At 46.0% G+C, this 23,320-nt stretch overlaps 2 protein-coding genes and 1 long non-coding RNA gene across 6 annotated transcripts in view; 1 reads left to right on the top strand and 2 right to left on the bottom strand.

Annotated features, from left to right (window-relative positions):
• LOC122387827 overlaps window positions 1–13,834 on the bottom strand; it is a 28,764-nt gene extending 14,930 nt beyond the window's left edge. Inside the window, exon 1 of the mRNA XM_043378369.1 lies at window positions 13,398–13,834. Coding sequence (XP_043234304.1) covers window positions 13,398–13,524 — 127 coding nt within the window. The 5' untranslated portion in view covers window positions 13,525–13,834. The remainder of the gene's footprint in view (window positions 1–13,397) is intronic.
• On the top strand, window positions 5,930–8,324 carry LOC122387829. Its single transcript, XR_006257685.1, has 3 exons — window positions 5,930–6,169; window positions 6,615–6,759; window positions 7,273–8,324. It is a non-coding gene; the product is annotated as an uncharacterized LOC122387829 (long non-coding RNA).
• Window positions 13,835–14,212: 378 nt separating the features above from the next.
• LOC122387826 (EKC/KEOPS complex subunit Tp53rk-like) lies at window positions 14,213–19,526 on the bottom strand. 4 transcript variants are annotated; one of them, XM_043378364.1, is made up of 3 exons: window positions 19,445–19,526; window positions 17,216–17,491; window positions 14,213–15,078 (listed from the first exon to the last, which is right to left on the bottom strand). In XM_043378364.1, exons 2-3 carry the CDS (start codon window positions 17,400–17,402, stop codon window positions 14,603–14,605), a joined length of 663 nt encoding a protein of 220 aa, XP_043234299.1. In that variant the 5' UTR covers window positions 17,403–17,491; window positions 19,445–19,526; the 3' UTR covers window positions 14,213–14,602. The 4 variants fall into 4 exon arrangements, with proteins under 4 accessions (XP_043234299.1, XP_043234303.1, XP_043234302.1 ...); XM_043378368.1 differs by having other exon boundaries at window positions 19,424–19,453; XM_043378367.1 differs by lacking the exon at window positions 19,445–19,526 and adding an exon at window positions 19,414–19,444.
• Window positions 19,527–23,320: the final 3,794 nt, after the last annotated feature.

The raw sequence follows: 23,320 nt of genomic DNA, 5'->3' as shown, positions 1-23,320 counted from the left end.
CCTTGGAGCCTTCGTTACAGGACTCTCAGAGGTCAGCATGACCTCTGAGATCTGAATCCTCGCGGGCCTCGAGGCCAGCATGTCCCCTGCCTGCGTTAAGGCCCTCCAGAGGCCGTCGTAGGTTTCTTCATAGGCCAGCGTGGGCCCTTGGAGCCTTCGTTACAGGACTCTCAGAGGTCAGCATGACCCCTGCAGTCTGCCTGCGTTGAGGCCAGATCAGAGGCCGTCGTGGGGCCCTCAGACGCCAGCGTGGGCATTTGAAGCTTGCATTGGGTCCTAGAGGTCGTCGTGAGGGCCCATAGATGATAGAGGTCGTCGTGAGGGCCCTCAGGGACCGTCTCGGGTGGAATCACTGTGGAAATCGTTGTGAGGGCCCTTAGAAGCCTTCAAGAGGACCATCAGAGGTCATCATGAAGATCTTTGGCCATCATGACGGTCTTTATAGGCCCTGGGCCCTCAGGTATCTTTGCAAGGCCCTCAGAGGCTGTGGTAAGGACATCAGAGTCCATCGTTAGGGCCATCAAGAGACCGTCACAGGTTCCTCAGATGCCAGCATAGCCCCTGCAGCCTGGTTGTGTTGGGGCCCTCAGAGGCCGTCGTGGGCCGTCTAAAGCCCGATGGGCACTCAGACCTGAGATGGGTCTAGGACCGTGTCACGAGGGCCATCAGAGGCAGCGTAACCCCTGGAGTCTCCGTGGGGTCCTCAGATGCCGTCATGGGGCACCAAACGCGGTTCGGGACACTCCTAGCCGGTGAGGGCCCAAAGACCAGCATAGGGCGCTCGTGACCAACAACTGGACGTCTGATGATCGGTGATCCCACATGATCGTTCGTTTCCCGATCACTGGTTTTTAGGATAAAATGCATTTGGTGGTGTGAGAGGCCTCTTATACGGCTTTTGGAGGGTGCAAAAAGCTATGTTTGCACTCCAATGTTTTCCATGGGTCTGGAGCTGAAACCTCTGCACCCTCTATCCGGATTTCCGCTGCCCTTGAGCACCGAGGTGACCAAACGACTTTACAACGCCACACTATCTACATGCAATCAGTTCAGGGAGTTCGATCTATTAACAGCATTCTGGCATAAATCATCAGCAGCGAGCGTCCAGCTCCTTCCTTCGGAATGGCCGTCACCGAAAGTCCTGCTTTTCGTCCAGATAGTCCTCGACGCCGTATTCAATTTTATCATCTCTATATGCTTTGGGAGGGGCAAAACGACAGTCTTGCCCACATGATTTAGCTTTGGGGAGGGCAAATGCCCATTTTGCCCTCCCCTGGATCCGCCACTGAATATTAACATTATTATCGGTGTAATTAATTGTGTATACTTATATATAGTACCTGGTCTATAACAGGAACTTTCCACCCCATGGCTATTGCAGCAAATTCATAGATGGGCTCTGGAGCTGTATGGTCGCTTCTCATGCTTGCTTGGTAGTTTATAAACATATTTTAGTACCTGATGGAGCGCAATTAAATATTCATTGTGCCCAGTTTGAGATGGGACTGTGAACTGAAAGGTGACTGTATGAGACCTGCCACAGCACGCATCGCTGATCACGATGATCGGCTTTTGATCGTCCATCACCTGTTTGCGTTCGGCAGGGTTACTATCGGCCTCTTCAGTCAGTATTAATACGTTCGATGTAGGTGGTATGGTATCATTAGTGCTGTCCAGTGTCCACCTTTATGAAAAAGTGTCCGTTTGCTAATTGCTGCAGTAATACGAGTATATGGCAATGAAGTGCTTTTACGTGCCATTGCATGGTACATAACGCACCATACAATAGGAATTGGTAAGATGTTTGGGATACATTCTACCATTTCACGTCATGCCATGGCGGATCCAGTGAAGGGCATAGTGGGTATTTGCCCTCCCCATAGCTGAATCGTGTGGGCAAAACTATCCGTTTGTCGCTCCCAAAGCTTTTGGTGATGATAAATACCTACCTATAATACGGCGTCGATGCCTATCTGGACGAAAAGCAGGTCTTTCCGTCACAACCATTCTGAGGGATGGAGCTGACCGCTCGCTGCTCATTATTTAACTCGGTATGCTGATAACAGATGGAACTCCCTGAACTGCACGCATTCATATTGCAGACGTAGTGAAGCGTTGTAAAGTCACCGGCGCGGCGGTGGGTCGGGGTCACCGAATGGGTCGGAAACTTCTGCCCTCTCCAAACGGATTAGCTGGATCTGCCCGTGAGTCATGTGACGTAAAACATACAAGACTCTGGACTTACTAAAGTGGAGACCGGGTTATAATCAAGTTGATATCAAAATATACGTTTGGAAATGTTTTTGAAATAAATATAAAGATTGTAGGTCCTACATATATGAATAAGTCCTATACCTATTAGAGTATTCAAGGTCACCTGAGGTCATCAACGCTAATTAACAAGGTCATGTCCTCAAACTTGACTTGCCTCGTCGATGAGCCTTGCTCAGACTTGCGATTACTCTAAATTTACAGATACCTAAATGTTCGTGCATTCATAGCTAGAACATGACAATATTTTTATATGTTTCGTGACACTTCTGACGTCATAAACAAGTACATAAGCATCTGGTCCGACACATTTTGCCCTTTAAATGATCGGTAGTCTCCAACGTTTCGTTTGAGCCCAAAAACATGTCTGTATCTCATATAGTTTCTTAGTTATGAGCCCTGGCCAGTTTTGGTCCCGAGTTAAAACATAGTGCGGCGGAACGGGGAGGGCGCCGGGGCACTGTGCTCCCCTTTGATTTTGGCATTTTAACATTAGTTCATGGGCGTTGCATGGAAAGAATGGGATCAAAAGTCGGCAGTGCCCCCCCACACCCTTTATTGAAGGTGTTCCGCCGCTACTGTGACCTGACCTGACCTAAAAATGCGGTTGGTGTCAAAAGATCCGCCTTGAATCAAAGGTCAGGTATGCCATGTTTCTGCCCTTTCTATCATCTGCATGCAGCATGTTCCGAGCTGTCGCGAAAAACCTGAGGGGGCACTCTCCCCCCTCGGACGGCTAGCCAGGGTTAGTTAAAGGGACACTCCCACCTTAACATTAGTTTTGAGTTGAGATAGCCAAATTGGTGGCCATGGCCTGCAAATACCGGTTTGGGCACTCACAACATCGACAAATGCTTTAATTCGGAGATATGGAATTTCAAACTTGCAGTTTTCGGATTCTAAGGGGCTAGTGCATTGGTATGCCCCCTTAGAATTTGTGACGTCAGCGGAGATCTAACGATTTTTAAATCTTTTACTAAAACGTTTGGTAGCACGCGGTGGTATATGCTGCTTTGCGCGCAACAAATGCCGCACTTTCAAATAAAGTCGCTAGGAACAGCGGAGATCCCAAAAAGTAAACAAAAGTAAAAGTCTAATATCTTGAAAACCGGTGAATATTTTTCGGTGAAATTTGGTAGATATTCGTTTTCGCTCTTTCTGAACCGAGCGACATCACTTCCATGCCAATTCATAAACTTTTTTGAAGGTGGGAGGGTCCCTTTAATTTCGGGTCAAGATTCCTAGGTAGGTATAGATAATGGGGATTAGGGTGTGTCATATCAAATATTTTTGTCTCAGATCAAGCGCTTCCGCAGATATTCCTTGTCCCTGGGTTCATTGAAGCCCATTGGCACTGTTCTTTTTTCGCTGCACCGAAAATTCAGGCGGCGCGGGCCCAATCAATTTCGATATTTCCCGTGGCGCCCGGCGTTGAAGTCTCCATACTGAACACAATGCGTACCGTAGCGCTAACACCAGCCATATGACTCGCCGTCGGCCTGTAGCGGCCAACACCGTTTGACGGTTAAAATTCGATTGCTATTTCTTGTTTAAGTGGACGTCGGACGAAACATACTGCTATCTTAATGTGTTAAGGCCATTCAGGGACCCACAGATGATCCATATAATAGGACATAGGCGGCGGAACGGGGAGGGCACCTTTGATTTTGGTATCTTAACATTAGCCCTATGGGCGTTGCATGGAAAGAATGGGACCAAAAGTCGGCAGTGCTCCCCCCCCCCCTTAATTGAAGGTGTTCCGCCGCTACTGTATTAAATAGGATCACGCTGCAGCCTTGGCAAGACTATCACGAGTGGGGCAGGGAGAATGAGAGCACGGATGGACAGAGGGCAACGTGAGCGGGGTCTCGGGTATCACCCCTCCGTCGGCAACACAACGTGTCGGCTTTCGAGTCATGTGCTGTCTCCCTGAGACACACGAGCTTGCAAAGAACGTGAGTCAGTCTGGTTTCAGCTGCAGCGTGAGCAGAAGTGCGTGTGGCGCAATCGAATCGGACTATCCGTGCCGCAGTGATGCCGTGGTGAAGCAAGGCGAAACATTTTGTTATCGGGTCTCCCAGTGTGCTGCGGGTAAATCATCTGCCTACCAACAGAGATGTAGTGAACTATGTGAGACTCTTGGCAGAGAATAGAAAAAGAGAGCAGACAGTCACTGCATGTTTACGTGAAGCAGCGGAAGTGGTGGTTGCAATGTGGTTGAGTGAGGGCATACATTACCAACGATACAAATGCACAATGTGGTTCGGAAGGTAAAGCAAGTTTACGAAAGATTTCGCCGATCGAACAAGGTGTCCGAAAGAATGTGGGAGAGACAAACGAAACAAAGTGTTTCTGAAGCGAGTCTGTTTCGTAAGCTTTTTGACATCGCCCGCTGCCGCTGTAAAGATCGGCGAAGCTTTACCTGTCCGCTTTCAAACCGGGTACCGCCAGCGGAAATAGCATTCCTTCGAGACCAGAGAGGAGTTTGGAAGATGAGACTGGTTGGTGTGGACTACGAGGAGACGAGGAAACGACGTAAGACTGCGAGCCTTAGAATGAGACGGGAGCGGAACGAGGGGAGGGGCGACGTGGGTCAAGCTGGTCCTTCCCACCTCCGTACCTATTCCAACGGCGTCAATATCGACGAGACAGGCCAGGTAGACTCGTCGGCAACGACCGACACCAACGACAGTAATGAAGACTTCACAAGTGAATTTGAGATGAAGGAATGCATCAAAGACTCAAACGATGATGATATGACAAACACTGCACTGGCAGCTGACTGACAGGTATGGTTTATCCAACCGTGCTGTAGGGGCCGTCATCAATGGTTTTTAGATGGATGTCGGTCGCGTAGCGAGCGGCGAAACAGAATTGCTGGTCGACCCGAAAAAAGTATGGAGAGAAAGATGCCGGATGAGACAAGCTGCCAGCTGCACTCGAATGAGCTTGTACTCAGGGAAGTTTTCCAGAACTTGGACGGCAAAACCAGTGGACCCGGATCATTCACGGGGCCGTTGGGCAAGGGAGCCGGCGCCTCCGTGCACCGTCTTTCTCCCGTGAAGTTCCCACCGGTGAGCGGCCCAGAGCTGGATCTGCCGGACAACATCATCGCCGACCTCAGCAGCGGCAAACTCCTGCTGTATCAGCTCACCAGAGCCGTGCGGACGGGCAACATCTCCGCAAAGGAGGCATGCAAGAAAATCGGTCCCCTGAACCATGTAAGGTAGGCAAATGCTAATTGAGTTGAATTCAGTTTGCTATTGAATGGCAAAGATGCATCTTTTCTGTGAAGCCGTTGTCTAAATAGAGGAGACCGCCTCGTTTGCATTGCTTACATCCGTATTGACAGCGTCTGTCGACGCTAACAGGCGAAGACGCGCGCGGCTGGTGTTAGTGTCATCAAACGCATTACGCCAAACATGGAGACTGCAACGCCGGGCGCCAAGATAAATCCCGAACTTCTTTCAGCTGGCGCCGATCGAATTTTCGATGCATGGGAAAAAGAACTGCACTAATGGGCTTCCATAGACACAGGGACAAGGAAAATCAGCGGAAGCGCTTGATCTGTTTCTAGTGACACACCCTAATGGGGATGTTCGGCTTATTTCCTCACCAGGTGGCAGCACTGCCTTCTTTGGACACAGAAACTGTGGCGGCGAATGCGCCACTGTGCTTTACACTTGTGGAGTCGGTGCGCGGTGTCGGTCCGAGGGACTGAATTTCGGTGAATTTGATAGCAATTGATTTGAATTTTGCTCAGATGGGTTGTGAATTTATATTCAGCAAGTGTCACAAACATGGAAAGGCAAGTTTACAAAGGACAGGAGACTTAGAAAGGCTTCAATTGACGTAGCCGAAGAGAGGCGAGAAGCCGAAGATAGACCGACTCCAAACGGTAATTCCATCGATGTAACACGTTTCCCGACATTTTTTTATGGCGAGCATAATTAAGAGTATAAAATAGTCTAACTTAACTCATAGCTGGATCTTGTATGGCCCATATGAGGTAATTCACCTCACACCTGTGTAAGTTTATGGGCATATCAATATAGGAAGTTGACCTGCCCTTTGAGAAAGGCATTAAAAGATGATACAATGATACATGCTGCTGAGAATGATGGTATAAATTCAATGCATTTTTATAAGATTCATTGCAAGCATTTTAGCAGTGTTCTTTTGTCTGATATCAAAGATATTGCATGCAAATAAAGGTTATGATGGTAAAAGACAAATAGGATCTATTTTGACACCAGTAACCAGGAGGTATATGTAATAGAACACTAAGCTACCTACCATTTATGAATTGTTACAAGTATTGATCATCCCACATGGTGTTCCAGGTGCCCAGTGCAATCATGCTTCTGGTGCGGAGTTGTCAGGATGGAGTCCGAGGAATCAAGGAAGGCAGAGGACCTGCGTATGAAGGAACCAGCCCTGTGGATGAAGATCTGAGGTGCATACAGAGGGATCCCACTGAAAGACCAGGTAGGAGTTGGTGAACAGCTTGTGCACTGCAGTATATCATCCAGAAGTAACTGATAGCCTTTCTTGCAAAATGTTTTTTTTTTTAACTCATCACCACCTAAAGCTACTCATTATTGATATAATATCTTAATTTCATCAGGTAAATAATTGTTTACTCTAAGTTTTGATTCACACTGAAGTGAACAATATTTTAGAATATTCACTCAGCTTTTTTAGCAACTAAATACGGGCAAGTTTTTTGTTGTTTTTAAAAATAAATTTTCACCTAAAATATTTGTATATGTAACTGCAATAAAAGTGCATTTCAAAATTGCAAATACTTTTCATGGGTCTTGATGATGTCACTGTATCCAGTTCATCATATCAGATTTCAACTGTGTTTAAACTGCAATGTTTTGCTAATTGCTTCAGTATATAATGTCCTTTTATCCATGCATGTGAAACATATGTATCTCATTATGACTTGCCAAGATCTTTCCCTACTGTCTTATGCCATTTTTCATTTATCCACAGGTGCAATGCTGCATTGATAAGATCCAGATTCAAGAGCATGGATGCTACCAGATCCTGTGATTTGAAGTTACCTACCAGTGTCACTGCTGCTACAAATGACATCAGCAACACTTCCTTCGGTGAAAGTTTAGAGGAGCAAACAGTTGGTACTCTGTGTAGTCAAGCAGTGGAGTTTTGCCACAATCATGAAGTTGATTAAGGTGTCAATTTTGTTTTGCTCTGGCTTCTGGGACACCTCGGATCTACATTGCAACCTATGCTAGTGTTCAACATTTCGTGTCGTAGTATCACTGATGCAAAGCGTGTTGCATCATACACAAATGAGAGCCAGCAAATTGGCAGATATTTTCTAGTGATAGAGAACTGCATAGGTGATAAGTGGTGAATGGTAGGGCTCAGCCACTCAGCTGCTTCCTTCAAAAGCTATCAATCAGCTCTAGAAGAGCTGTCGTCATAGCAATGCTTCATATGTGAAGGATACTTGCCTGAACAGAACATTGTGGATTTGTTAATTAAGTACCTCTTTATTACAAGTTTGTGCCCATTACAAGCCAAGCTTAGTTTACTTAGTTCGTTGCAAGTTTTCCAGGCAGCCTTCACACTTGTGTCGCTGAATATTAAACTTTGACTGATAGACCGACGAGATATTGTCCCTTTCGCATCAGATTGTAATCAGTCAGTCGTGTTGGTAGAAGGTACAGTCTGCCTTTAAAGTACCGCGCAAAGTGACGGTGGATCCATCAAGCCTGACCGAGGAAGGGCCTGCTATTATAATTTGAAAGTCACCGAACCAATTGACCTGGGGAACGGACGAGGATGTCATATAGAGCCACGCAGAAATCGCCGGTGATTCGTTGCCCATCATTACAGAATGAACGCATGCCGGATGAAGGGTTAAGTCAATAATCTGTACAAACTACAGGGATGTGATTGACTTATCTGACAGTGACGAGCGCTAGAGGTCAACTTAAGACCGTAGGTATGCGTTCTTGTCATGGAATGTGTGCTGTAAATCGATTGTTTCATGCGTGTGAATATATGTCTGAATGTAATAAGGTTTTTAATTTCAACTGTGTAAGTTAAAATATGTGATAACATCGTATCTTTCGTACTCCGTAGCTTTTGGTGACCATTCGATCAGCTCCCTTTCCTTCCGCTCAATGACGATGTAGTAGTTTGCCTTTCACACGCGTCATTGTCTTCCTATTATCGAAATCAACTGTAGCTACTCATTTTAGCAAAATGATGAACCTGAAAAAGACATGAAACGCAGTTTCCGTTCGCGGCGCGTCGGCCGCCGTCGCCGCCCGCAGTGTTATCCCCGGCCCGCCCGGCGCCCGGCCGGCGCGTTGTGTCCAAAGCATACCGTGCTGCCACCTGGCGAGACTTTTCGGAACTCTTAGCGCGAACATCCCCATTAGGGTACGACGATGCTCCGACGGGTAAAACGTTAGTTTGAGTTGACGTTAGACTTCTTCTTCTTCTTCTTCGTGGGTTAGGGCGCGTAGCCGTCAGGCTCAAGCGTCCAACGAGTTGACGTTAGACGACGCCCGCAGAAACCGGTAGTGTACAAATGGCCGTTGTTACAAATGGCTGTTCTCCGACGGTCGTTTCAACTTTCAATTTCTGACGAATATGATATGAGGAAGTATTAAAGGTAGTGTGCCACCTTTGAAAGATTTCCCATTTTATTTTTCCTAGGATAAGAAGCTTCTGTTTTTACCTAATATCGCAAAAAAAAAATCAAAAATGGGCCTGGAATAGTGCCTTTTTCGCCTAAAAGTTTTTCGGTTTTTAGATATGTATAACAACTGTAGTGGGCTCACCTGCAAACAGGCGTCGGGCAACAATCGCGAATGCGGCGCACTTGTGACAATAAGCAAAGGTCATTATAGTGTTACGACCATACGACGTACAGCCCTCTGCAAACTGTGTGGTAGGTATTCTTTTTTCGACAAAAACGACAATAACGCGAATACTATGCTATTGGTCATTCGGAAATCGTGACAGCAAGACGCGCGAGACTCCGCACCTTAAATTGGCATCATAACCGTATTCATTTTCCATCTAGTTCGGCAACAAAACCCAAAAGTTTATATTTGCCCCCAAAACAAACTTTTGCATTTTGTTGCCACACAAGGCACATACTTTGTTTAGTGATAGACCTAATCGAAGGAGTGGAGCATGGCGCATCTATCTGTAGTGAGTTCCGACCGATTGATAGCATAGCCTTTGAGTTATTATCGGTATTAACGAAAAAAGAATACCTACCACGCAGTCTGCTGAGGGCTGTACGGGAATGAGTTATCAGCTGTCTAATCGTAGACAACACAATGTCGAGCCTTAAACTGTAAGCCCGTATTGGTATTGTTTCTTTTATTTGGCTGTCGAACATTATTTATGGTTTGAAATATGATTTTATGTAAAATAATTGATATGAAAAAGCCGTCTTATAAGTTATGACCCCATTTCACCACACGCAAGTGGCAGAAATGACAATGATCAGCTGACGCATTTTTCTTGGCCGAAGTCAGAGCGCGCGGCCCGACGCACCACGCGTATTTGGAAATTCCGACCTCGACGAGCAGCATATTTACGTCTGGACAACGAGTTGCGTTGGAGAGGCCGGAAATAGTGGCGATTTCAGGACCGCAAGAATGGACCGTCATTGGAATGATTCTTTTTTAAACCGTGCACTGTTTTCGGCGGGAATTTAATACTTACTACAAAATATTTTGTAATTACGTTTCCACCAAGAATGAATGCCATCAGGCATGAAGGCATGAATTTTTAATACTATTGCATTTTGTCAAGAAGCATATAGTGCTGTTATATTGCAGTTTTAGCGCGTTTGTTACAAAATATGAAGCGAATAAGCGTCAGTGTAATTCATCAGTGCCAGTCCATCCACTCCATCCACTAACACTTAAAATCCACTAAATCCACTAAAATTTATTAAATATTTTGCTTTGTGTATTCCAAAAGGAGGGGGAACTATTTCATTTGTGCCTTCATGTCAGAATTGAAGGTGGATCATTAAATTTTCAACGCAGTTTACAAACAAGCATTTGGTCTTTCGCGTATATTGATATAAGCAGTGGCTAAGAAAAGGTTGATCAATCCTGAAGTTCAGTCATCGTACCTCAACTTGGCAGCAAGATCCCCCAAGGACAGAGGATATATTGTTTACATGTCCTGTAAATCAAAACAAACAAGCATTTGGTCTTTCTCGTATATAAGCAGTGGCTAAGAAAAGGTTGATCAATCCTGAAGTTAAGTCATCGTACCTCAACTTGGCAGCAAGATCCCCCGAAGACAGAGGATATATTGTATACCTGTCCTGTTAATCAAAACATTTCTGTGCCTGCAAAGGCTCAAGTTATCTGTGGTGTGTTCGGAGTTAGGCCATATGGCCGTTTTTGTTGTATGTTTATGTGGAGATTGAATATAACTGTGACCCTGTGCTTGTTTGTATACTTACTATGGTCAAACAGGGAACAGCACATTCACATAACATACTCACCAGTCACCTAGCACCTAACTCATAGCTGTACCCTGCAGGATCTGTACTTGTTCATGTCTCGAGCATTAACAAAGCACTAAAGTAGCTTAGTAATCATTTCCCACATTTTCTGAGCATCTAACATGACATACAGCAGTGCAGAGCAGCTTCAGAGAAGAAACACTTTAAATGCACAGACTCACACCAGCCACCCAATGAGCCAGTTCCTCAGTTGACTGTTTCCCTGGATGCAGCTTGGCAATGTGAGCTAACTTTTGGCAAGTTGAAGGTTAGCAGGTAAGATTATGTTAGGGTGAGTACCTAGTCCTACCTATAACTGGGTGCTACTGCTATGCAGGTCTTGGGTAGGCTGCAAATATGTGTGATGATTGAGTTTAGGTCAGCTGTCAGGTTAGTCAAGGAGAATGCTCATTGCTCAGGTCACATTTTTATGGACACTTGGCAAATTAAAAAAACTAACAATCTCATCTGAGCTAGCCCGACTAAACATACACAACTACTGACTATAGGAACTAAGCACCTACCTACTTCTGCCTACATCTCATACCATGTCAAAGTAGAGTTCCTTGGTGGAAGATTACCCTCAGTACTTTTTATCCCAGCCCTGTGAAGAAAATTAAAACTTCTAAGCTCTGAGTCACTGCTGGCCATCCGCAGGAAGAAACGCTGAGACTGAGAGCTTTGCCATTGTATATTGGACCAATAATCACTATCACGAATGACTGAACACATTATATGATCACATCGTTGCATGGATTGTCACATTGACAATTCTACTACAATCCTTTTTTCAAGAAATACAGTGATGATTAACATCAAAATCAAGATAAAGTGGATTTAGTGATCCAAGCTTTCTCCTCCAGTAGCAATGGAATGATGATCGCATGTTTCATTTGCCAGACACTGAGTACCTGATGCACATTACAATCTGCATAGCATGAAGCATCTAAGCTGCCCAAGTCCATTCATTCTAGATTTTTAACTTGAAAGTTAGCACTAATTTATCTTGCTGTTGTAAGTTATCATTCAATATCCATACCAATACATCAATATGCACTCATCTGTCATTTGTCAACATTTTCTGGCATGATCCTGCTCAGCGTGCTCTTCAGTAGGCATTGCTCCAAGGTCTGCAATATTATAGCTTGTTTTTGGCCAATAAGCTCTTTTAATTTTACTTTTTCTTGCTGTCGCTGATATATGAGCCCGACCACCTTGCGTTTATCAACCAAAATTTCATAACTTGTTCAACTTGATATTGATATTGCTCAGGAGTCAGGACCTCTGTCAGCCTCCTGGATACTTCGGATTGTTTTCAGTCAACATGCTTCTTAAATATGATATAAGTCAATATTCAAAACATCCAACAAAACGACGTACAAGAGTAAGAAAACCACCAGATAAACTAAAAAATGGCCTTGGAACAGAGCCAAGACGTGGTGCTCCATTTGTTTGTTTACAATGATCGTAGTGCTGATGTATTTTTAGGACTCTGAACGTCGGCTTATAAAAAAATGAAACGTTTTTACAAAAGTTGTAAGGCAGGTAATATTTATCTGAAAGAACTAAAATATTCAAAAGCCAAACACTATGAAATACATGAATCGGAACGAAAAAGTAACCCAAAAATCCAGCCTAATCACCGGCTCCTAAAACTGCAACAAAATCAGCACTTTTCCCCGCAACTCGTTGTCCAGACGTAAATATGCCGACGAGCATCAGAAGCCACCTAACAGGCGTGTTCGAAACCGCAGGAGATGATGATGAACGGGTTTATCGAAACTTGATTGGATGAGCATATCGGTAATAGCGATTTCAGTGTGTGCATTTATTGTTCATAGTGGTGTGAAATGTGGTTGGGGTACGACCGACAACCCGTCGGGGCGAATTTCGCACTGGGGTACTCAAAATTTGAAGAATTTAAGACGTTTCCATGAGTTTTGAAGGTATGGATAAGTTCTAAAAATCCGGTTCTCCTTATCTGGGCCATTAACTCCATACGGTCCAAGAAAGCTGGCACACTACCTTTAAGTAGGTGAACATTTCGCGAAACAGTAACATTGACATGGCTTAAAGGGACCCTCCCACCTTAACATTAGTTTTGAGTTGAGATAGCCAAGTTTGCGGCCAGGCTCAGAAACCACCATTTATCCTGGTCGCAACCCCCGCAGCTTTATGGTGTTCAAGAAATTTCTTCCCTTTACTTGCAGGGTGGGACCAGCGTGGTCCCTATCTCTTAACCATTACGGGAATCTGATGACGTCATCAGGCTTTCGAACGTCCGTTAAATGTTTGACTAAAACGTTTTGTAGCACGCGGTGGTATATGCTGCTTTGCGCGCAACAAATGCCGCACTTTCAAATAAAGTCGCTAGGAACAGCGGAGATCCCAAAAAGTAAACAAAAGTAAAAGTCTAATATCTTGAAAACCGGTGAATATTTTTCGATAAAATTTGGTAGATATTCGTTTTTGCTCTTTCTGAACCGAGCGACATCACTTTCATGCCAATTCATTAACTTTTTTGAAGGTGGGAGGGTCCCTTTAAATATAACCTACCGGCTTACAACATCAGGTAACATAGAATTAATGTAGACGACCATACCTTGTCGCTGGAAAGAGGCCGACGGTGTGTCGCCGAGGCTCCCGCCGCGTCTCAGCCCGGGTGAGACCATTTCCGGTTCCGGTTCCGAGCCAAACAGGCGGTCCATCTCCCGACCCAGCCAGTCCATGGCCCTGGCCTCAGTGCGGAAAACCAGCCGCTCACTGACTGCCGCTCCAACACAAACACCACTTCGGAACACTCTGCCCCGGACAGCACTGGCGCTCCAGGCGCGAACAACGCCGGGTGTCAACTGATCACTCCCTCTCCCCGACCCAACCCCCACGCAGCACCGACCCGCTGTCTCAGGCTGAAACGTGAACCCGCCGAGCGACAGGCGGCGCCTCGCCACCGGAGAGGCACTCCTGTTACCGGAGATCGCCGCGCGTCTCTCGTGCTCCCCGGGCTGTTGTTGTGGCAGGCTGATGCGGGGCTACACTGGGAGGGGACGGGCGGGGGGTAAACCGAAGGCGGGCGTGAGGGCAAACCGAACCAGTGTTAGTTCAGTAATTAGTTGTATTGTCTGTTGTCCAACAAATACGTGATGCGTCACATCAAAAGTTGATCCAAACAGCGCATTGTGTAATAAATTTCGCACATATTCTCGTCAATACATTATTGCAGAGCAATATTTTCCACAAAAAGAAGTCAACTTGAACGGTTAGGCCATGTAAGCCGATGACCTGCTGTTCCATTTGACCAGCCGAAAATGATTGCAAAAAAAAAGCAAAATGGAATGGCTGAACGATGTCAAATCAAAAGCACCTGGCCGTCAAATATCACATCGCAAAAACTGACAAGATCTAAAGAAAGATTCGTTGAATTCGGATGCCTTTATTCACTTTCATTAAATAGATGCCACATGTGATGCACTTCACTATCGAAACGGCGAATACGAGGGTTTTAAATATTCCATTATTACTTACGGTATTGTTCGGGTAATTTATATCGACGTAATATCAAAGTCGAGACCATTATTGTCAAAATATGCCGGTATTCTCATGACCTGTGACACTCTGCATAGGTGACGTTACATATCAGACCTACGTACAATGCAGAACTCTTGCAAGACGCCACAGGGAGCGAGCCGAATGGCAAATCGACGACGAACATGTCAGTTCACGACAAAACGACGAAACAATGGCTTGGGCGTAATCCCCACGTACAACAATGCCACATAGAAAACATCCACGAACGTCACACGCCACTCATCCGAGCATGAGTCGTTTTCTGCCGCGCATGCGCACCTGGTGGAGTTTGTCGAGCACGGCCCGGGCGCCACTCCACTGCTGCTCGTAGGCGGTGTACACGTGCTCGGTGAACGGTCCCGACTGCGGGTGGGTGCTGAGCACCGCCCGCTCCAGCACGTACAGGTCGACGGCCAGCTCCTCGGCGCCGCCGTCGGCCACACTCAGGCCGAAGTCGATGACGGTGATGTGCTCCAGCTGGTCGTCCACCAGCAGGTTGGAGGTGGTCAGGTCGCCGTGCACCAGGCCGGCCGCGTGCAGCGTGGCCAGCAGCCGGCCCAGCCGGCCGGCCAGCGCCAGCAACGGCTCGCAGTCGGCGCCCTGCGCGGCCGACAGCCGGCAGATGGCCTCACGCACCGTGCTGCACTCGGGCAGGTCCTGCATCACGATCCGGCGCCGCGGCAGGTCCACCTGGTACACCACCGGCGCCCGCACCCCTGCACGTGGGAACGGAGAAACGGGCGCCGCCGGTCACGAAGAGTGTAGGTATGTGTCTATAAAGCCTAAAATTAGCATAACATGACCATCGCTTTGAAACTTTCAGTAAATGGATAAGAGCAACAGTGTGCACATGTACCTATGTCTCGGAATTTTGACATTGGTGACCTAAGGTCAGGTCAATTTTTCGCCCTCTCCATTACAATTCAATAGGAGAAAATTGAAAAGCGCATCCTTTGGACGAACGTCATTCCAAACACCCTTAAACACCGAATAACAAGTAAGCATGACACTCTGAACCGGAAAATGGCACCCGTGACAACTACTCATGTCCCTGAGGTCATCTGGTCGCAAATGGTATCTAATAATTTTTAGCTAATAGGCTTTGTTTGAGGCGTGCTAGAGCGACGAAGCAATTAAGACGCGACGTGTTCAGCTCGATGATACGGATCGGCTGATATCATATGCAACAGGACCTTTTTCCGATCAGTGTTAGTGAAGTGAAACAGGCCAGATTTGTTAGTGAAACAGGCCTCAGGTCATAACGTTGACCTGAGGTAAAAGTTTCAAGTTGACATTTCAATGTCAAATGATAGTTCATTCGATGTGTCTCGACAGAGGAACACGATGCTGGTATAAGTAAGATCGTGCAAGTTTTGAGTAAAAAAATATTGCAAAAAAATCCACAAAAAATGTCTATATTGACAGTTTTTGACCCTAGCACTTAGCAGGCTAAGCCATTGACCTTACATCAATTCAGAGGAAATTCTACAGAAAGAGCGTTAACCCGCGCCGGGCCGGGGGGGGGGGGGTGTTTGAACACCCCCCCCCCCCTGCGGTTTTTCGCAGATATCTCAAAAACGGCGGCACACCTGTTCGTGCATCTTTTCCGCACATGTTGTGAAAATTTCAGACCCAGGTCGCCTTAGGTCAGGTCACCAGATCACGCCAAGTGACCTCACCTCAGAAAAAATAAGAATGCTAGGCATAGCTAAACCAACCGATCGATCGATTGCCTTGAAACTTTCAGCGCTTGATTAGAGCAACATGATCTATAAAATTTATGTCTCGGAATTTCGATATCGGTGACCTAAGGTTAGGTTGATTTTGCGACCTCGATCCATTATAAGTCGATGGGAGAAAATTGAAAGGCGTCTGTTTTGCACGAACGCTATTCTAGACACTCTCAAACATCGAAATATAGGTAAGATTGACAAACTGAACCGGAAAATGGCAACTGTGACCCCTCGTTATGTCCCCGAGGTCATCTCAGGTCACGAACAGAATCTACAGAAACTAATAGTTATTAGTTTTAGAAACTAATAGAAACTAGAAACAGAAACTAATAGTTTTTCGATGATAACTTCTGATAGAGGCGTGCTAGAGCGCCTGAAAACGCCTTAGATGTGTTTGGCTCGACGTTGCGGATCGACTGATATGCAACATGACCTTTTCCGGTCAGGTTGACCTTGACCTGAGGTCAAATTTTCAAGTTGACCTTTCAAGGTCAAATTATAGTTCATTCGACGCGTCTCGACGAGAGGAACACGATGCTGGCAAAAGTATTGTCATGGCTCCTTTGAGTCAAAAGTTATTGCCGAAAAAACGCTTTTCGTAAAAACGGCTATTTTTGGAGTTTTTGTCCTCTGGAGGCTAAACCGTTGACCTAAGGTCAAATCTGAGAACATTACTCAGAAAGGTCTGTAAAAGGGCTATCGAATGCGCTTTTCCGCGGCGCCGTAGCTCTATCAGTTCCCGAGATAGCCGTCGGCAGTTTCCAAAATGTTGAAATAGTCAACATTTTACCTTTGGTGACCTCTGGTGACCTGACCTTTGACCTGACCCAAAAAATGACCGAAGTGTTTTCGTCTTTATTTTGGACGTTCTTTCGATTGCCGCTTACCGCGTGTCGCTACGTGGCCCAGGAGCCGAGTTAGAAGGGGTGTGTGTGTTCAGACACCCCCCCCCCCGGCCCGGCGCGGATTCTCAGAGCACCGGCCCGGCGCGGGTTAAAAGAGCTATCGAATGGGCTTTTCCGTGGCGCAGCCCTATCCGTTCCTGAACATCGTGCCGGTTTGTCGAAAACTGTCGAAGTTCTGTTTCCTGAGCCCAACAGCAACTGTCATTTGATCTCACCAAGTTTGCAGCAGCGCACCAGAGCCCGAGCCTCTGCCTTGATGCGGTCGTTGGTGATGGCGTCGTCCAGCTCCGGGTGGCGGTACGTCTTCTTGAAGCGCTCTTTGACGATGGCAGGCCGGCCGCAAAAGGTGGTGCGGTACAGGCGCGCCTCGGCACCCTGCTTCAGCAGCTGAGGCGACTTCATACCACTGCTGCAATTCACTTATGCAAGGCCCACTTAATAAACAAATTATGTTCAGCACCCAGAACTAGATAAAAGTTCACAAGCTGGAGCTGAAAGAAGAGATACAGTTGAGAAATAATTGTCATAATAGGGTTTAGGCAGTAGCAATGCTGAATGCATCTAGGATTGGTGCGCATACTACTTCTGACTGATGACTTGTGTAACATTTTTTCCTTATTGAGGTTTCCAGATACTAGACAAGGCACAACTAAGCTGTAACATTTTATCCCTCGCCCTGGCAGGGGGGGGGGGGTCGATGCGACCCCCCCCCCCCTAAGGTTTTTCGAAGATAGCGTAAAAACGGCGGCGCGCAGCGCCGCCAAATTTGGCACAGCCTATGGGGCAACCTTTTTGCATATGACCTGAAAATTTCAGGTCCGGGTGACCTTGGGTCAGGTCACCAGGTCAGAAAAACCGGTACAAGGTCATGGTCAAATTTCAATTTTCTTTTCGCACCTGTCCAACTCACAGTTTTGCACTGATTTCCTTCAAACTTCCAGGATGTGCTAAGGTCACCGAGTTGTATAACATATAGTTCGGGTTTTTTGAGGTCAGTGACCTGAGGTCAGTTAGAGGTCATTACGTCGTAATGTTAAGCCTATGGGAAAATACTAAATTCGGAAAATACTGGAGATATCCGCTTCGTTCTATCACTTTTGTGCTTTGAAACCACAGTACTTAACAGCAGGTCACTTGGTGCTTCTTTGTTTGGATTACTTATCCATGGGTCAGGTCAAATGAGGTCAACTGAGGTCAAATGACGTTTTTGCCAATAACTTGGCACATAATGACGCTAGAGCTTTAAAATGGTATCATTGTGTTCCTGGTGATCAGCCGAATCGAATGATATGCGATATGATGCAATTTGGTTAACTTTAACTTCATTTATTAATTTAAGTTTACTTAAAATTTAAGAAAAACTTTAAGTACACTTAAGCAAGCTAAAAAGTATATCATTCGACGCGCCTTGACGTGCTGAGTTCACTGGTGCTTTTCTTTTTGCTCTATCTTAATCAGATCAAAAGTTATAAGCGAAAAACTTTTGACCTGTTTTTAGCGAAATTTTTACATTTATACCCCCCAAAAACCCCCTAAATATTGACCTAGAGCAACCAAATTTGCACAGGGGCGAGAACTCCATGGGGCCCACCTACCTACCAAATTTGGTGTTTCTAGGTGCCATAGGAGCCAATCGCGAGGGGGGGGGGTCGCATCGACCCCCCCCCTGCCAGGCCGTGTTATGAAAAATGCCCTGCCAGGGCGAGGGTTATGCCACTATGTGCAAATTACCTTTTAGCGACCCATTACAATTTCCATACTGATTCTTCATCAGGGATAAACTGATAAAGAATGTTGTTTTGATGCCTATTTTATCATGGTCATAGAGGTGCCAAATAAAATCAAGATTTTAAAATTTGAGATGAACAGGGGCATCTACGTACATTAAATCCCTTGGACTGCACCCACCAGAATGAAATTATTAATGCCTCCATTTTTGTCATTCATCCCGGAACCCTACAAATATTACGAACTATGAAGCCTAGTTTGCCCAACCGTCGTCAAAAAGGATGCGTTCTAGCAGTTATGTGTGAAAATCTCTCAAATATTAGATGCATATTGAAGAGACGACATGCAAGTCCCAAATCTTAGCTGGTACTGGTAGAGTATTCGGCTCTGTGTGGTGAGAGCATGTATCCTGGTTATGTTATAGCAGTCCGGGTTCAAAGTTGAAGTGTGAAGGGTGGTAGAGTGAGAGGGCAAGGCCAACACAACGAGCGTGATTTGTGAATCCTTCCATTCAAAGGGTCCAGAATTAATTTAAAAGAAAAAGACATCGGTCAGAATATGTTGATTATCTAACATTATGTTGATTATGTTGATATGTTGATTTGGTTACTAGGGCACGTAAACCAAAACTGAAACGAGAAAATGTAATAAAAGTCCCATAACCTCCTCGCCTCTCAACTCTCACCCATCCTAACCAACATAACCAACATGCGTACAAGGTATATAAAAACACTGCGTATGGCTAATAGTGTTCGCCGGGCGGTGTGCTGTTGTCAGTGATTGGGAGAGCACAGAGCAAAGCTTTCAATAATGGCCACCAGGTGGCAGCAAGGGCGTTACTGCCGATCCATTTGCTGTCACGGCCGGGGCCGGGTATCACAGAGCGCTGCCAACGCTGTTGGCGCTTTTGGTTTCATACTTGTTGCACACTACCCATAGTGTTGGAGATATAGGGGTAGTGTGTGACAAGTATGAAATCAAGGCAGCGCTCCGTGGAACACGGCCCGGGCTGCGTCCGCCCGGGTCGCCCGCGGTCACCCAAGTCCCAGCAATTATCGCGCCTCAGGCTGATATGCAACTGGCTGCTGCTGATGTCCAGCTGCTGGCAGACCAGCTTCAGGCTCATGCCGCCATGCCATCAAATGAACCCAAAGCTTTCAATCATTTGATAGAAAACTACCAAATGAACCCTTCCGTAACTCGACTCTTACTCAGAGCAAGAGTCACATCGCAAGGTCAGGTCACTGCCGAGGCGAGAGCCGAAACCAGAGGCACGTATTCATCCAATATTCTCGCTTCTAACGTCAGAAAAGAAACTATGCGAACAGATATGGCGAAAAATAGATGTGCGGATAATTTCGTTACACCCTGTAGGAGTTCCTTTAGACCATGCCCGTATCCTGTAACCAGCTGCAGACAGTACTCGTTCGTTTCTATTCATGCCAATGAACTCATGACTTATGAGCGTCACTGCGCGATGGCGAATACAACACATAGCTTTTGAAGCAGTGTCTGATAGTCAACAGCGGTGTATTTAACTGACATCGAAACATAGCAGAGTACCTACTAGCTAAACCACTTCGACAAGGCAAGCTCCAAAACTCAAAAGCATTCAATACCTATCACCGATTACCAAATAACATACAGCTTTCAAGCAATGCACTGTGCACCAGCATACACATGTAGCCCTCCAATGCACCATTCACAAATGTAGGCATGTATACAATAAACATGAGACGGTGAAGCTCAGTCTGCTAATGCTAACGTCCCAGAGCGCACACATCCCCGCCACCTGCATGAGCGATTTCTGCAGGCTACAGACGAGACACACAGGACGGAATATGTCTGAAAGAACAGGCACGTAACCGGCATCGATTTGCCCACTAAGAAACGAGTAAGTCTTGATCAGACCAGTCATACGCCCGACATGGATATGATCCCTCGTGATAGCGAGCGACTGAGTGCGTTCGGCGGGAGAGAGCTGGGACTTCACTTTAAGGAACGGTGGTGTTATGACACGTACATCACGACAGGCTAACAGATCTTGGACATTGAACCCTGCCTGGTGCTGATATTGACAGCACCATCAGATAGCCCCGCAGTGATGCAGCACACCCCCCTTCAGTGTCGCACTCCTCATAAGCAGCAACGTCAGGTGGAGGTGGAGCACTCTTCTCCATTTCCTCTGCCTGTTGAGCCCGTTCTTGTACCTGTGAAAACAATAAAATTTGTATTAACTGCTTCATACATACTGAATACAGCCTGACAAGGCATGAGATAGCCCATTATCAGAAACTTTATGCACATCTTTTACTACCACTGGTTGGTTCTGAGCAATTAACATCTGCCAAAAGGTGAAAACACTTTAGATTGAACATACAATTTGCCCAGTTAAGTATACTTTTGTGACTTGTCTGTGGGTTGTGGAATAAAAAAACAAACTTTCAAAAAAACAAACTGAGAAGTGATCCCCTTACATCTGCCATCCAAATCACAAAACAGAGAATCTCCTAGCCTGTCTGGATCTGACAGCGTCTGCCCATTGCTCAAATATCAATAACGATAAACAGTTCGGTATAGATAAATAGTGCCACAAGGCACAAACCTATTCATCTTATCTGCAGGTAAAGGACAGCATCTAAGCTCTGTACCTAGTTGTTTGCACTGACCAAGCTGTCCAACAGCTGGCCATGTTCCTTTTCCTTGCGCCTAGCCTGCCTACGAATTGCTGAAGCAGTTGAAGCTAGTGCTTTGCCCTGAGTAACAGATGGAATAACCCCCTTCTTCAGCCTCTTCTGCTGTTGTCTGGCCCTTGACAATGCACGTCATTGTTTATAGCACTGTGAAGTGTGTTTTCTTGCCTTAAACTTTGATGGATCATGAAGTATACGTACCTTACCTATGATGTTGATGTGAGATGTCTATGAAGCATGCAATAATTTGTACAAATAAAGGTAGTTGTATAATTCTAAGATTAAATGATTGTTGACCTCTGTAGCATTTAGGACATGAATATTCTATGAAAAGCAGACCCATTTTTCGTTTGATACTTATGGTGGTAGCCGGTAAGTGACTTCCCAGTTCCCCGGGTGGCAAATGATAGGGTATATCTTAGATACAAAGCTGCGCATGACCATAAAAACTTACCGTAGGCAGTATATTCCAAAAAATCATCGTCGGTGAAATGCTTCCGACACACAATCAAGTGTTTGGTGGGATGAAATCCGTTGCAGCCTGAGCCATACCTATCTTCCTCGGCCTCTTGTCGCGAGAAAATACAAACCCACCATTCTCCGAGCAGCCATAGACACAACACTGGGCTATTTTCTTCCAAATTTAGGTATTATGACACATGTGACTCACTACTTCCTCAATATTTCACTCACTTTCACCGCAAGGCACGGCTCCGAACGGCACCGGCGCAAATTGAATCAGCAGGAACGCCAACAGTGACACCTGGCGGCCAAAGTTCCGTGTTATCGGGAGTGTCTAAAAAGCAGACGAGATTAGCAGACGAGCCCATGCTCAGTAACTACTGGACCGATTTTGATAATTCTTTCACCATTCAATAGCAGGGAACTTATATAGGTGCCGTTTTTCGTTTTTTGGCGATTGGTTCACTCTGACTGGACCAATCGGACCAAAATGGTCCAGAACCATACACCCCCTTAAAAGCAGACGAGCCCATGCTCCGAAACTACTGAACCGATTTCGATGAAACCTTCACCATTAGACGCGCCGCGGTCTGAAACGGTGCCGTTTTTGATAATTTTTTGATTGGTCCACCCTAAGTGGTCCAAATCGGTCCAAAACCCCTAAAATCTGTTGCAGACGAGCCCATGCTCCGAAACTACTGAACCGATTTCGATGAAACCTTCACCATTAGACGCGCCGTGGTCTGAAACGGTGCCGTTATTGATAACCTTTTGATTGGTCCACCCTAAGTGGTCCAAATCGGTCCAAAACCGCTAAAATCTGTTGCAGACGAGCCCATGCTCCGAAACTACTGGACCGATTTCGATGAAGCCTTCACCATTAGACGCGCCGTGGTCTGAAACGGTGCCGTTTTTGATAACTTTTTGATTGGTCCACCCTAAGTGGTCTAAATCGGTCCAAAACCGCTAAAATCTGTTGCAGACGAGCCCATGCTCCGAAACTACTCGACCGATTTCGATGAATCCCTCACCATTAGACGCGCCGTGGTCTGAAACGGTGCCGTTTTTGATAAAAAAAAATTTATTGTTCCACCCTAAGTGGTCCAAATCGGTCCAAAACCGCTAAAATCTGTTGCAGACGAGCCCATGCTCCGAAACTACTGGACCGATTTCGATGAAACCTTCACCATTAGACGCGCCGTGGTCTGTAACGGTGCCGTTATTGACAATTTTTTGATTGGTCCACCCTAAGTGGTCCAAATCAGTCCAAAACAGCTAAAATCTGTTGCAGACGAGCCCATGCTCCGAAACTACTGGACCGATTTGGATGAAACCTTCACCATTAGACGCGCCGTGGTCTGAAACGGTGCCGTTTTTGATAATTTTTTGATTGGTCCATCCTAAGTGGTCCAAATCAGTCCAAAACCGCTATAATCT

This window comes from Amphibalanus amphitrite, unplaced genomic scaffold (genome assembly GCF_019059575.1).
Source record: "Amphibalanus amphitrite isolate SeventyFive unplaced genomic scaffold, NRLGWU_Aamphi_draft 000299F_arrow, whole genome shotgun sequence".
NCBI classification, from domain to species: domain Eukaryota; kingdom Metazoa; phylum Arthropoda; class Thecostraca; order Balanomorpha; family Balanidae; genus Amphibalanus; species Amphibalanus amphitrite.
This window is presented reverse-complemented; position numbering and strand designations above follow the sequence as displayed.

Coding starts and splice junctions, on each gene's coding strand:
- LOC122387826 (XM_043378364.1), bottom strand. CDS start 17,402: ATGAAGTCGCCTCAGCTGCTGAAGCAGGGTGCCGAGGCGCGCCTGTAC. Junction 15,079..17,215: donor GGTGCGCTGCTGCAAACTTG/GTGAGATCAAAT, acceptor TCCCACGTGCAG/GGGTGCGGGCGCCGGTGGTG.